Below are 13,765 nucleotides of genomic sequence, written 5' to 3'. Positions count from 1 at the left end.
AGCTTGGTGTTGTCACTCAAACAATGCACAAATAGATGGCAGAGCTAAAGACTGGAGCGAGGGGGAGAAACTGTGGAGTTTTTTTAGACCTAGATGTTGTTATGGGTCATTTTAGTGGTGAGATTAATTGCAGTTTAAAATATTTTATTAAATATTTCTTATAGCATTTATTTTTTCTGTTATTCGTATTTAATGGACCTCATTCACCAATCATAAACAAACAACATTTTGTCACGTGATCTTATTGAGAAAATAACGAAAAAAAAACTGTCACGTGACAACCATCATGAATTAAACATTAGATCGTAAATTATATAGAAGAGATAGAGCACCACGTGGCTAAATGTTGTTTGTTTACGATTGGTGAATGAGGGCCATTTCTACTTGCGTCTTCTCCTATTGACACCTACAATAATAATCTAATATCTAATTTATATCTTCTATTCTTGTGTTTCTCTTTTATCTTTATCTCTCTCTTTCTTTCGGTATCTCTCTTTCCACGTGTCACTCTGCCTGCCCTTTTTATCACTGTCTCACTCGTTCTCTTTTTCACAGCCTCTTATCTTTTTCTATTCGCCTCTCTTTTTCTCTCATCTCTATTCCTGTCAATCTCTTTCCCTGGCTCTCTCTTTAGATCAGTATTTCTCCTTCTCTCTCTATCTCCCTTTGCATCAGATCTTACTCTCTCTCTCTCTCTCTACGTCCCTTTCGTTTTCTCTATTTCTCTTTTTTTTTTTTTTATCTTCACCCTATCTTTGTTTTTTGTTTTTTTTATTATTATTTGTGTCAAATAAAAAAAAAAGTAAAGTTCCCCTTTCAGACTTCGTATTACGACCGGCACAACGACAAAACCGCATTTTCCCCAACTGGGTGGACTCAGAGGCCCCCAAGGATCTCGAAATTAAAAATCCCAGTCTTCACCAGGATTCGAACCCGGGACCCCCCGTTCAGAAGCCAAACGCTAAACCGCTCAGCCACCGCGCCTCCTTATTTGTGTGTTATTTTTTTTTTTTATTCGTTTCTTTTACTGTTTCCAAGGCCCATATCGTTTGACTGCCCTCTCCTCTCTTTTGTTAAATACTCGTTTCTTCTACATTCTTTTAATAGACATTCTTCTTCTAACTATTATTCAAACATTTGGCACCCAACCTTTTAAAACATAATTTAGCCATGAATGGAGCGCTCGGTCTGCTCAACGCCATCTTGCATTGATGGATGACATCACAGCGTCCAGCATTCCTTAGTTCAAATTTGAGCTTCCGGTCAAGAAGTGTGTTATCTCCAGAGACTGGTAATTACCTGAGTGACGTGCGAGTGGTCATCGATATGTCGTTTAGGGCGGGGCAGCCTCGTGCATGTCTGTCAACAGAGTGACCTCTGCTGACCACTTCCAATCAGTGCCTGATCTCATGGGGTCAAACAGAGTGTCATGGAGAAAGTGGACAAATGAGTGTAAGAAGCGTTAAGAGCTCGTGAGGGGAGATGAACTCAATATGGCGGGGGAATTGGAGGAAGTGAAAGCCCTACGAGGCTAAATATAGAGTTTAGACATTGAAATGCATTGTGGGAAATTGCAAGGCGCCTGGTGTTAAGATAACTAGCACTAACTATAGGGAACATCTTTACTTCCCATGCTACTTGCGTATCGAACTACTTGATACTTCACTCAGATTGTCCTATGTATTGTTTATGCGTAGATTTTAACTGATAATATATTTCTTAACGAATATATATATATATATATATATATATATATATATATATATATATATATATATATATATATATATATATATATATATATATATTTACATTTTGTTAATGAGCTTTACTAATAATCTTTTTTACCAACTATTCAGTAATATTTGCTGAAACACATAATAGGGTCATTCCCTGCTTAGTTCATCCATCTATCCCAGTGGCGCTACAGCCCATGGCTGTACATCTTTCCATTCAGATCTCTCATGAGCCTTTCGTCTCCAGCCCGATCCCCAAGTTGTTGTACATTTGCCTCCACATCATCAATCCACCTCATTCGGGGTCTTCCTTTGAGTCGCCTGCCTATTGGTTTTTGCCGGTACACAATTTTCGCTCCTCTGTTCTCTGAATTCCCTACTTAGTACGAAAAGTTATTTTTTTCTAATTTAGACTCTTTGCCTGTCTGTATAAGTTCTGTGAAGTTGAAATAACATTAACGCCGCCTGTAAAGAGCATTGAAATCCAATGGATAAAAATTTCTGGTTCCAGTTTTTGATAACATGCTTGACCTTTAGGGATTTTTTTTTTGTAGTTGTGTTGGGCATAAAGCTGGTAGTTGTGTTGGGCATAAAGCTGGTAGTTGAGTTGGGCATAAAGCTGGTAGTTGTGTTGGGCATAAAGCTGGTAGTTGAGTTGGGAATAAAGCTGGTAGTTGTGTTGTGCATAAATCTGGTAGTTGTGTTGGACATAAAGCTGGTAGTTGAGTTGGGCATAAAGCTGGTAGTTGTGTTGGGCATAAAGCTGGTAGTTGTGTTGGGAATAAAGCTGGTAGTTGTGCTGGGCTTAAAGCTGGTAGTTGTGTTGGGCATAAAGCTGGTAGTTGTGTTGGGCATAAAGCTGGTAGTTGTGTTGGGAATAAAGCTGGTAGTTGTGTTGGGCATAAATCTGGTAGTTGTGCTGGGCTTAAAGCTGGTAGTTGTGTTGAACATAAAGCTGGTAGTTGTGTTGGACATAAAGCTGGTAGTTGTGTTGGGAATAAAGCTGGTAGTTGTGTTGGACATAAATCTGGTAGTTGTGTTGGGCATAAAGCTGGTAGTTGTGTTGGACATAAAGCTGGTAGTTGTTGGGCAAGAAGCTGGTAGTTGGGTTGGGCATAAAGCTGGTAAATGTGTTGGGCATAAAGCTGGTAGTTGTGTTGGGCATAAAGCTGGTAGTTGTGTTGGGCATAAAGCTGGTAGTTGTGTTGGGCATAAAGCTGGTAAATGTGTTGGGCATAAAGCTGGTAGTTGTGTTGGACATAAAGCTGGTAGTTGTTGGGCAAGAAGCTGGTAGTTGGGTTGGGCATAAAGCTGGTAAATGTGTTGGGCATAAAGCTGGTAGTTGTGTTGGGCATAAAGCTGGTAGTTGTGTTGGGCATAAAGCTAGTAGTTGTGCTGGGCATAAAGCTGGTAGTTGTGTTGGGAATAAATGTGGTAGTTGTGCTGGGCATAAAGCTGGTAGTTGTGTTGGAAATAAAGCTGGTAGTTGTGCTGGGCATAAAGCTGGTAGTTGTGTTAGGCATAAAGCTGGCAGTTGTGTTGGGCATAAAGCTGGTAGTTGTGCTGGGCATAAAGCTGGTAGTTGTGTTGGGCATAAAGCTGGTAGTTGTGTTTGGCATAAAGCTGGCAGTTGTGTTGTGCATAAAGCTGGTAGTTGTGTTGGGCATAAAGCAGGTAGTTGTGTTGGGCATAAAGCTGGCAGTTGTGTTGGGCATAAAGCTGGTAGTTGTGTTGGGCATAAAGCAGGTAGTTGTGTTGGGCATAAAGCTGGTAGTTGTGTTGGGCATAAAGCAGGTAGTTGTGTTGGGCATAAAGCTGGTAGTTGTGCTGATCATATAAAGCTAGTAGCTGAGTTGAGTCCAGGGCTGTCACCTGAACTTGGCACAATGCTGGTAGCTGAATGGAACTAAAGAGTTTTAATCGTCATTAGTAGTGAGAAAAGAATTGCTAAGATTGAACAAAACAAATAAAATCGGGAACAAAGAGTAGAAGAGGCGCGGTGGCTGAGCGGTAAAGTCCACCCAGCTCTAATGAGTTGGGGAAAAGTAAAGGCGGTTGGTCGTTGTGCTTGCTACATGACACTCTCGTTAACCATAAGCCACAGAAACGGATGACCTTCACATCATCTGCCCTATAGACCTCCAGGTCTGAAAGGGGAACTTTTACTTTTTACTACTACTTTTAAAAAGAGAAGAACAGCTTAAAGTTCTCAATAGCTTAAAGTAAAACCTTACATTTTCTTGTAGTTTTCCTTAACAATGTCAATTCTAGTCGGGTCTCCTCGATATGTCTAGTGTGTACTAGCGTGTACTAGCCCCAGCTGGGTTATTTCATTGAAACAAAAAAAAAAAGAAAAAGAAAAAGGGGAGATAGGTAGCCATGTTTTTATTTAATTTGTAAGTGATTCTATATTTTTTCCCTTTCTGAAATATGAGACTAATCTCCATGGCAACAACACTTTTAAATTTCACAGTGATGATGTATGGGAGTCGAAAACAACAACAAAAAATTGTGTGGTGTGTGTGTGTCTGTGGTGTGTGGTGTGTTTGGTGTATGTGTCTGTGGTGTGTGTGTGTGTTGAGTCTTCGTGAAAACCTTCCTGACATATGATTGATGACAGGCCGTGTTGGTATCTCGATAGAACTGACCAATGTCGGTGAAAGCAAAGTTAGAAAAAAAAAGTTGATGATAGCTTTCATTAGCTTGGGTAAACTTTCACCCCAAGAGTTGTGGACACGGTGAGAGGAGAACACTGATTTAGTCTACTATGGCCAAGTGTCTTAAATATGTTCAGTTCACATTTATTGTATTGTATATAATAATAGGATTCATTTAGCAATGTTAGGATATAATTTTACAGCAAGATACTTGTCATGAAAAACATTTAACACAAAAATAATTTCCAGGCTTTACTTTTGGGTTTCGGCAAGCCCGGGCAAGGTTTGCTTTTAGTTTAAAGTTTTTACCTTGTAGAGGCACTCCTGGTTTGTACTTTGAACTGAACCAGATCTGAACTGAGATGTCTGAGTTAACCCAAGTCTATACAGCTACTGAGCTTCTGTTAAGGAAAGTAAATATGATAGGTCATTGAGCTGACTACATAACATCCTTCTCAGTAGATCACCAGGTATAGGAGAATTCGCATTTCTAGGCTTATGGACCGTGAGACATTGGCATACGAATAGAAGCACTATGTCAGAGAGAGAGAGAGAGAGAGAGAGAGAGTGTGAGAGAATTTGGAGGAAGAAATGCCGAAAAATGCAAGACTAAAAATATCCAGTGGTACTTTCGTTATTACGTTTATATTTTTATATAAAGTTTATGACTAAGAAGTTTGAACATATTTTTTCTCCTATTTCTCATTCTCGGATCAAGTTGAAATTTTGCACAGATATTCATTGACAAGACATGAATAAATAATAAAAAAAAAACAACAATTAGTTAATTATTTATTGGTGATGAATTATTTTGTTTGATATCGAAATGAGGGGAATAATTGCTTCTTAATAAGAGAAGCGAATGTATATATATGGATTTAATCCCATTATTACGTTTTGACCCCTTTCTACACACACTTTCCATTCTCGGATCAACTTTATCATCATCATCAAGTTGAAACTTTGCATAATTATTCATAGTCGATTACAATACACAAATCAATAAAAAAAATATAACCAGTTAGTTAATCAATTAGTACTAATTAATTATTTTTGTTTTAAAGGGCAGAAAGGGAGATAAATGGCAGTCATTGGCTTTTCTTTCCCTTATATAAGCTTTATTTCAAAAAAGTAATATTTTTTAATTTCCTTGTTTTTTTTCTTGTAATTAGCCTCTGGAATCATACATAATCTTTTAATCTTGCACTCTTTAGTAGGAATAGTAGACTAGACGCAGACAATTAATTAATTTATTTATAGTAGCGATTTGTCTATTGATTTTTTTAATTTTTCTTGCAATCTTGCCTATGGCTATGTAGTGAACTATACAGTAGACTCTTGGTGGACTTATAGAGGACTAGAATGTTTGTTTGTTTTACATGTCTCAGACGTGTCTTCAGATTTAAAGATAATTACATCCTAGCCCAAGCCTCTCACATCCCTCGACGAGGTATAGCAGCGTGCAGGCTTCGAACCCGGGCCATCGAGACAGTCCAGAGCGCTTATCATCACACGACCAGGCAGCCTATGTGGTGGACTAAGAGGTCGACTTCTTAGCCGACTTAGTTTTTGATATTACATGTTATCATTAATGTTAGGATTTATTAAGGCAAGTCATTAGATCAGTTCAAGAGTGGACATACGTACAACTAAAGCACAATACTGTTTATTTAGCTACAACTTATAAAGCCGATATTTCCTGTCATGGACTATTTTATTTACATTGAATTATGTTCAAGGAAATGTACCCACGACAATATTTATTTTACAGACATGTTTAAAGGATCATTGGTTAGAAACTCTACTTCACCGTAATTATGTAGTGTGATACATTTTAAAAAAAAACATCGAATTTTCTCTAAAATCAACAACAACGAAAAGAAGAGAGAAACAAGAACGACAACAACACATTCCAGTCCAGCAGATACTAATTAGCTCAATTTTCAGAAGGACATCTACAAAACTCTTCCGAAGACTTTCTGGAGGCCCTTATTAATATCTAAATGATGTCCCCTGACACACGAAGCAAGCGCGAGTTCTTCACCTTGCCGACGGCATTTTGTTCCTTTTCTCCCCCCCTTCCCCTTTCTCTACCCTCTTCTCCTAAAACTAGCAAATGACGGCTTGAGGGGCAGAAGATAGGTGCCAGACGGCTCTTAGAAATTAAACGTAATCGCGCATTAAAAGGCAGCATGAGACCCCCCCTCCCTACCCCACCCCTCTCTACTTCATGCCGGACGGGCCAGTGCTTCTGTGTTCATACTCCAGGATTTGGCCGTGGGCCCCTGTACGCCATCAACAACTAATGAAATGTCGGGCTCATTAGCCAGACGGTAAATCACGGGCTTTAATAGAGGCGAGTAGAGTCCCCTTTGTTCGTTATTGAATTTTCTGACTTTATTATCGGCCATTTTCTTCCAGGCTGCGCCGAGAAGTGAGTTAGCCATCACGAGCCTTCTCCCCCCAAACTACCCTCCCACCGGGGGCCATCAGGGACGTCTTGATGAGAGTATGGACTCTTTTTGGAGGAGGGAGGGTGAGCAAAAAAGGATTCTTCCATCGTGTATGGTGGATCGGTGGTTATAACCTGTTAAGAACATATTTCATGTTTCGTTTGTCAACTCTTGGAGTGGGGGATAGTGGTCAGTTAGCTTAGATAATTGTGTGCGCTGACGTGGACACGATGACCAGGGAAGAACCCTTTCCGTGAGACATGTGGCGTATGGTGCCGCGTGAGACCAGGGATTAATAGATTTTGTGTCTTGACACCCCGAAGGTACCAATTTGAGAATCGAGATTGACCAGAAAAAAAACGCAGATAGTGAAAAATGTTTTGATAACTTGTGCTTCGCACTACGCATAACCTAAATCTATACAATGTTTTAACCACAAATATCCAATAGAGTAGTAAAATCGAGTTTATAAGTAAAGAATAAAATCATGCATGCGTATTTTTGACTAAGAAACAATTTTCTCGAGTATATGTGAAATCAAAGCATGACAAAATCAGAATGTCGAAATTCCATCAAATGTTCATAGGCACATTGACATGCTGCATGCTTCATCGATACGCGACAACAAAGATTCTCTAGTTTATTTTTTTTTTTTTTGTTTTGGTTACATACAGGTCACCACAGTCTTGTATCACGTGACATGACAGACTTTTTTTTGTTTTGGTTACATACAGGTCACCACAGTCTTGTATCACGTGACATGACAGACTTTTTTTTTGTTTCAAATCGTGAAGACAGCTTTAAAGTCATATATTCCCAAAGTTTAAAAGCAGGGCCTGATTTAAGTAAGTCGTGGCCCTGGTGAAGAATTAGTGTGGAGGCCCTACACTTTTTCGAAAGCCTTAAAAATACACTTATCAATAATACTACTTATATCTTAAAGCATGCCATATTTGAACAGTATGAAATAGAGTACTTGAACATGCAATCTCATTCTCCTTCTTTTGTTTAAATATTCAATATACATTATTAGTCATTTAAAAAAGTGTATATTTTTTTGTTAGTGGAGGGTAGAAGGCCTTTGGTCCACGCGCTGATGTAAATCCGGAGCAACATTTCTATATAACGAGCACGCAACAAGCGGACACACACATTCTTATCCACGACAGTGTTGTCAAACGTAAGATTTAAAATATTCTCGGTAAAAACTCTAAAAAAAATAAAATAAAAGGTTTTTGAGTCGTCAAAATTCAGTTGTGGTGGCCCTTCTCTTGTGGAGTACTATGGGCAGTAGCCTCAACCGGCCCTGCTTTAAAGTCGGATCACGCAAAGACCATCCTCAAGCAGACATCACTCCTTCAACGACCTCTTCCTCCTTTAAGATGTTTCACCACTGCACAACAAAAGAATTCGCAGCCCCCACACACAGGGAACTCGAGCTAAGAAACACCACAACACAATTTTAATTGGAGGTCGAAGTGACTCATACTAGGTCTTATTGTATCTTCAGGGCAGACTACAGATTCTCAGATGACCTTCAGGCCGGGACTAACGTGTCTTTAATTGGCCTTTACTTCATTACCTGACGGATGTTTGGCCAAATGTCAGTCTGCCTGGGGTCAGCACACGTTAGGGACCTAAGGAGTAGCCAATAAGTCATTGTTGTAGTACATGACCATCAGGCTCGTTCAGAGTCCAAATTAAGTGTCGTTAAAAGGAAAGGAAGAAAAAAAAATATGTTTCACTTTTATGATTCATCAACATGCTTTAGAAAAACTTTTTTCCCCCAGAACTCGACAGAAGAAATAAAATTAATGAAGCTTATTTAAGACGTCCGTCTACTTAAAGACACTTTGTGTGTGATAACTTATAATACATGTGATACTCTCTCTATTTTAAACGTAGCACAAAATACAAACAATCGCCCTCTTTCTTTTTATGTTGGAGGCATGTTGATATACGGCCATTTGGGTTGTACCTCCTAAAAGTTAGTCCAACTAAATGCCGAGCTTGAACACCAAAAATTGAACTTGACAACAAAAACGATGGTAACTTCTATTAACACACAACTTTCAACTTCAATGTCAATGTATGTAAAAATATAAGTTTAAAAATATCTGGAACAATTTAAACAAAATACTTCCCCACTTCAATTTCACTTTAACCACAACCCAAACTACGATTGATGTTAGCAAAGACTTAATCCATTTTGGACAGAGAATATCTTGGCTCTATGGCGTTGGATACATAATTTATTTTTGGTTACATTTTGAATCGTTCAAACATTCATTCCATGATGGATTCAAAAGTATAGATTCAATTTCACACAATATAAGCGAGGGTTTTGTTTTTAAAAGTAAATTTGTATAGTTCACTTGTTCTTTTCTTGTTAAATGTTGTTCTTTTGTTGTTGTTTTTTTAATATTGTATACACTGGGTGTTGCTATTAATAAATATATTACACTTTTATTACATATTCAAATGTTTATGTTTAAGTATTATTAAATTGTCAGTTATGTTTGAATTGCCCCCCCCCCCCCCAAATATGATGCGATGTTCTTGTGTACCTAAAAATAATCTAGCCCTTACTTCCACCTGACAGACACGCCCATGCACACACACACAGTCGTACATAAAGACAAGAATTATGTAGTGATGAGTTCAAATTAAATAAAGAATTTAATGCGTTGATTCCTATACACATATTAACAACATCATTCGCCCCTTCGCTGGCAATGGTAACAACCACGACACAACATCGGCAATGAAATGTCAAAACTGACAATGGTTACTGAGAACTGACACCGACACTTCTGAACCGACAATGAAACGCCAATACTGGGAATGATACTCCAGGACTGACACTGAGACGTCAACACTGGCACCCTGTATAAATAATATATAAACGTCTAATCATAAAAAAGAAATATGAAAGGAATCCACATAGAAAATGTCAGAGAACAAACTTATCCTAAACAGGGGTCACAGAGTCCTGCCAAAATGTCCAGGCAATAAGGCTGAGTCTGTCCACTAGCTTAAAAACCAAGAATCTTTCCGGACCAAAAACACAGCTTATTGCAATAAGCTCATAGTGCTACAAACATCCAAAATATAGTGTCAACTGACGTCACAATAAATTATGACATGGCGCCTAGAAAATAAAATAAGTGTCAATGACGTCATACAAAATTATGACGTAGAGTAAAGAAGAACACGGCGCATTTTTCTTGTACACTTTTTCTAATACGAAAATGATGTATTTAATCTCTAAACCAAAATATGAACGGGGGAGGGGGGGAGGGGTTGGAAACCAGAACACATCGTTCTAAGAGTGTGTAGTCCTTGTCTGTCATCACGTGACCTGGGCGCATGAACTCATCTCTCTGTCGTCTGACACTATTTACACCTGGTCAGCCTTAAAAACATTGGCTAATGTTCCGTGAGTAAGATTGATTCTGTCCGCCTTGCCACTTTTCTCATAGCTGGGAAACAGCTTCGGCTGGGACAATGGCGTGCCATGTTTACTTGAGAAACTTAATGGATAAAAAGAAAAACAAAACAGCAAAACCTTGAGTTACAGTTTGTTTGTTGTTTGTTGTTTGTTGTTTTGTCCCATGAGTCACAAGTACGGTACCCTTATTTATAGGAAAGAGTAATTATTATTATCATTAAATACAGTAATCTGCTCTTTGTTCGCATTGCCTTACATTATGTAAGCAATAAAATAAAGTAGCATAAACAAATAAAAGAAAGCAATATGGGAAAATATTGAGGCAATACAAGGTAGGAGTAAAAAAAACGTAAGCCAATATAGAAACAAGAATTGGAAGAGATTTAGAAAGATATAGAGTCAGACAAACTAAACAATTTCAATTGGGCCAGATTGAAAGATCAATAACATTTAGTTAGTGCTACAAACTAAAACAAAACTCAGAAATTTGATTTTACCATGCTAAAATGTGTAAACATATTTGAAGTCGATCCATACTGACCATACTAATCCATAGACACATATATATACATGTCTATGAGTTAACCTTTTCAAATACATAACTCATTAACACTTCCTGTATTCTATATACCTAATAGTATCGATTCACAAAAAAAAAAAAAGCTAGCTCTAGATGGAATCCACAGCAAAAGTATATACTCGTTTTGTGCTTAACAACAGAAAGAAAATTAAAATGTTCAGAGATGGAATATTACCACATGTGTAGCTCAAGAACAAAAGTGACTATTAGTGAATATCTTCGTCAAGCAAGAAGGGCGACATGACAAATAACATATTGTTGTTGGTGTTGTTTTTTAAGTTTTAACGAATTACAGCAAATGAAGAAAATTCACTAAGTAAAAGTCATGGCTGAAATGTTTATCATCTTTCTATATTCTGTTTAGCAAAATTTCGGCCTTTATTATTATTAGTTCAATTAGTTACTTGTTAGTGTTAATTGGATTTGTTTATCCGGAACAAAGGCCCTCCAGAGTGTAGACAAGGGGAGGAAATTCAAGGAGCTGGTATTATTTCCAGAGCAAGTATCGATTTTCTCCCTTGCTATAACTACGACTAGGATAGACCTTAAGTTAAGTGGTTTGGGTACATCCCCACCCTCTCTCATCGATGTCCAGAATGAGATGAATGTATCAGAGCGGAACCGTGGTCCATCCAGTGCTGAGAACCTCCGGTCCAGTTTTCTTAACCGTACACAGAAATGGCATTACCGGGCGCCCACTTAAACGAGATACCCTCCAAACACAGCCACACCATCGAGTGAGGCGCCCCTTCTTTTCTTGTTGGTTATAGAGACCTGCTCAAGACTCTTAGAATACGGGTTCCAACGTTGAAAACAAGCAGCTCACTTTTGACTTTGGTAGAAAGTGGAAAACGGAAGGAAAAAGAAGAAAAAGAGATCAGAAGAGAGTCTGTTTATTTTTTTTCTCTTTCTTGAAGTTATTGTGGGTTGTTTTTTTTTTTTGGTCATGTACGGTGATTTGTCCGCAGGCCGGAACACTTGATAGGATTAGTGAGTCATGACTAGGTCCACTGTTCTTGGGTGGGAGCATTGATTAGGCTTCCTGGTAGCTAGCACCGACACTGACCACATTAACTTGGGTTTAGAAAGCCACAGAATCACCACACACTCAGACTCTTCCTTCTGGCACACCCCAACACACACATACACACACACACCATAACTAATACAATCACGCACGCACACAGAAACGTATGCTGTATGCTTCCAGAATGATCATAGAAGTTGAATTCTTTTTTCATTCCCTTAAATCTACAGGGTGGATAAAATGGAAGATATTCTGAGAATATATGGGCATGGTTGTTATCAGTGTTTTGTAATGATAATATGTGTAGATAAACCATTGCAAAGCTGAAGATGTCTCTAGAAACTAGACTGATATAAAATACGAGGGAATAGTGTAGAATGAACACTGACCAAACGTGCGTCAGGATAAACGTTCAATTTAAGTATTTTTCTTATTCCATATGCCAGGACTAATGCGTAAAAGTGCCATTTGAGCAGTCGTAATGATAGATGTAGTGAATTCTTTGTCTTCACTTTAACATAACAAAACTTCGAAATGAGCAAAACGCAGAAACCAATCCACAACTTGACATTCTAAAACGTAAAGTTAAATAAATTCAATTCTAATAATTATATTCTTCAATCACAATACTCAATTGAGATACATTATATTTATATACTAATTATGGGAATTAAACTGAACAGATAAACACCAATGATGACGTCTTGATGTACTAATTTAAAAGTTCCGAGTTTCCCGAATTTTTTTTCCGACTCAAATCTAGCTGTAGCTTACTTTTCATTTCTTTAACACATTAATAAATGACGTGGTAAATTATCTTTCCCTTGTTGGCAGTACTAGAAAACACTTATCAGTGACGTCACTCAAGTTGTAATTTTTATTGAAATCAAATTTCAAGGTTAGGCCAACTAAAGCACCAGATTTTTAAAAGCCAACCATATAACTATTAGCAACTTTTTTTTTGTTTTGGTTTGACAATGAGAAAACAGGACAGGTTTGTTTTGGGCGTATGTGTTAGATGACGAAGAAAAGTAAAAGTTAAAATGTCCTGTGGTTGTAACTCAGAAAAAAAGTCTGTTCCAATGTGCATGTGTTAGAGACAGCATCGTGTGAGCAGGACGTCAGTACAAAAACTGTCTGTGTGCACTAGAGATAAATGAAATGTGAAGTTTATTTCCGGCTGTAATTTCCAGGCTTCACGTCTGATCACTGTATTTGGCAAGCTCCATTTGGTAGCTCTATTAGTCTGTGATGACTAAAATGGAAGTGCCTAATGGAGACACTCATATAGTGGTTTTTTGTTCTTCTTAGACATTTGTTCCTGCATCTCTTAGAGAAATATTAAGCATATGCCAGCTGTTATGAGAGGTGTATGTGTGTATATATGTGTCATTTTAGATTGAACTGCATGTGTGTTTCAAAAGAGAAGGGTGGCTGCAGAAGGAGACGCATACATGCTACATGATGAGAAAAAGGTTTTCTCTCTTTTAAGCTAGTGAGAATTGCGCCCCTATGCCTTGTAGCTTGTGATTAAATTTGTATTTTATATATTTCTCTATCTGATATTGAAAAAAAAAAACCTCTAGATACTTGTGAATAACAATTGAGTCTATTTGGCTGTGAAGAATGATTTCAGGTTGTTATTCAAATATGTGCGTCAAATAAATAAATACGCCTATAGAGTAGTTTGGATGTTGATGTGTAGAGTCACAACCCAGCACCACACTCATCGACATTGTTGTTGCAGTAGTACGGTTGGAAACATTTTTATAAACTAGTGTGTATAGAATTTTGTAATAGTATGAATTAAGATACTTTTTTTTAATTAATGGTCAATGTTGTGGACGTTTGTTGACCTGTA

General features: G+C 37.9%; 1 protein-coding gene across 1 annotated transcript; it reads right to left on the bottom strand.

The window, feature by feature from the left end:
• Positions 1 to 2,144: 2,144 nt before the first annotated feature.
• Positions 2,145 to 3,571, bottom strand: LOC106063685 (mucin-2-like). The gene is made up of 2 exons (XM_056029657.1): positions 2,859 to 3,571; positions 2,145 to 2,763 (listed from the first exon to the last, which is right to left on the bottom strand). The coding sequence occupies exons 1-2, from the start codon at positions 3,569 to 3,571 to the stop codon at positions 2,145 to 2,147; spliced, it is 1,332 nt and encodes a 443-aa protein (XP_055885632.1).
• Between the last annotated feature and the right edge of the window lie 10,194 nt (positions 3,572 to 13,765).

This window comes from Biomphalaria glabrata, chromosome 5 (assembly GCF_947242115.1).
Source record: "Biomphalaria glabrata chromosome 5, xgBioGlab47.1, whole genome shotgun sequence".
NCBI lineage: Eukaryota > Metazoa > Mollusca > Gastropoda > Planorbidae > Biomphalaria > Biomphalaria glabrata.
This window is presented reverse-complemented; position numbering and strand designations above follow the sequence as displayed.

Bases quoted from the DNA above. Each gene is read 5' to 3' on its own strand.
- LOC106063685 (XM_056029657.1), bottom strand. From the start codon at position 3,571: ATGATCAGCACAACTACCAGCTTTATGCCCAACACAACTACCTGCTTT. The intron at 2,764-2,858 runs GCTTTATGCCCA...CACAACTACCAG, and splicing joins TATGCCCAACACATTTACCA to ATTTATGTCCAACACAACTA.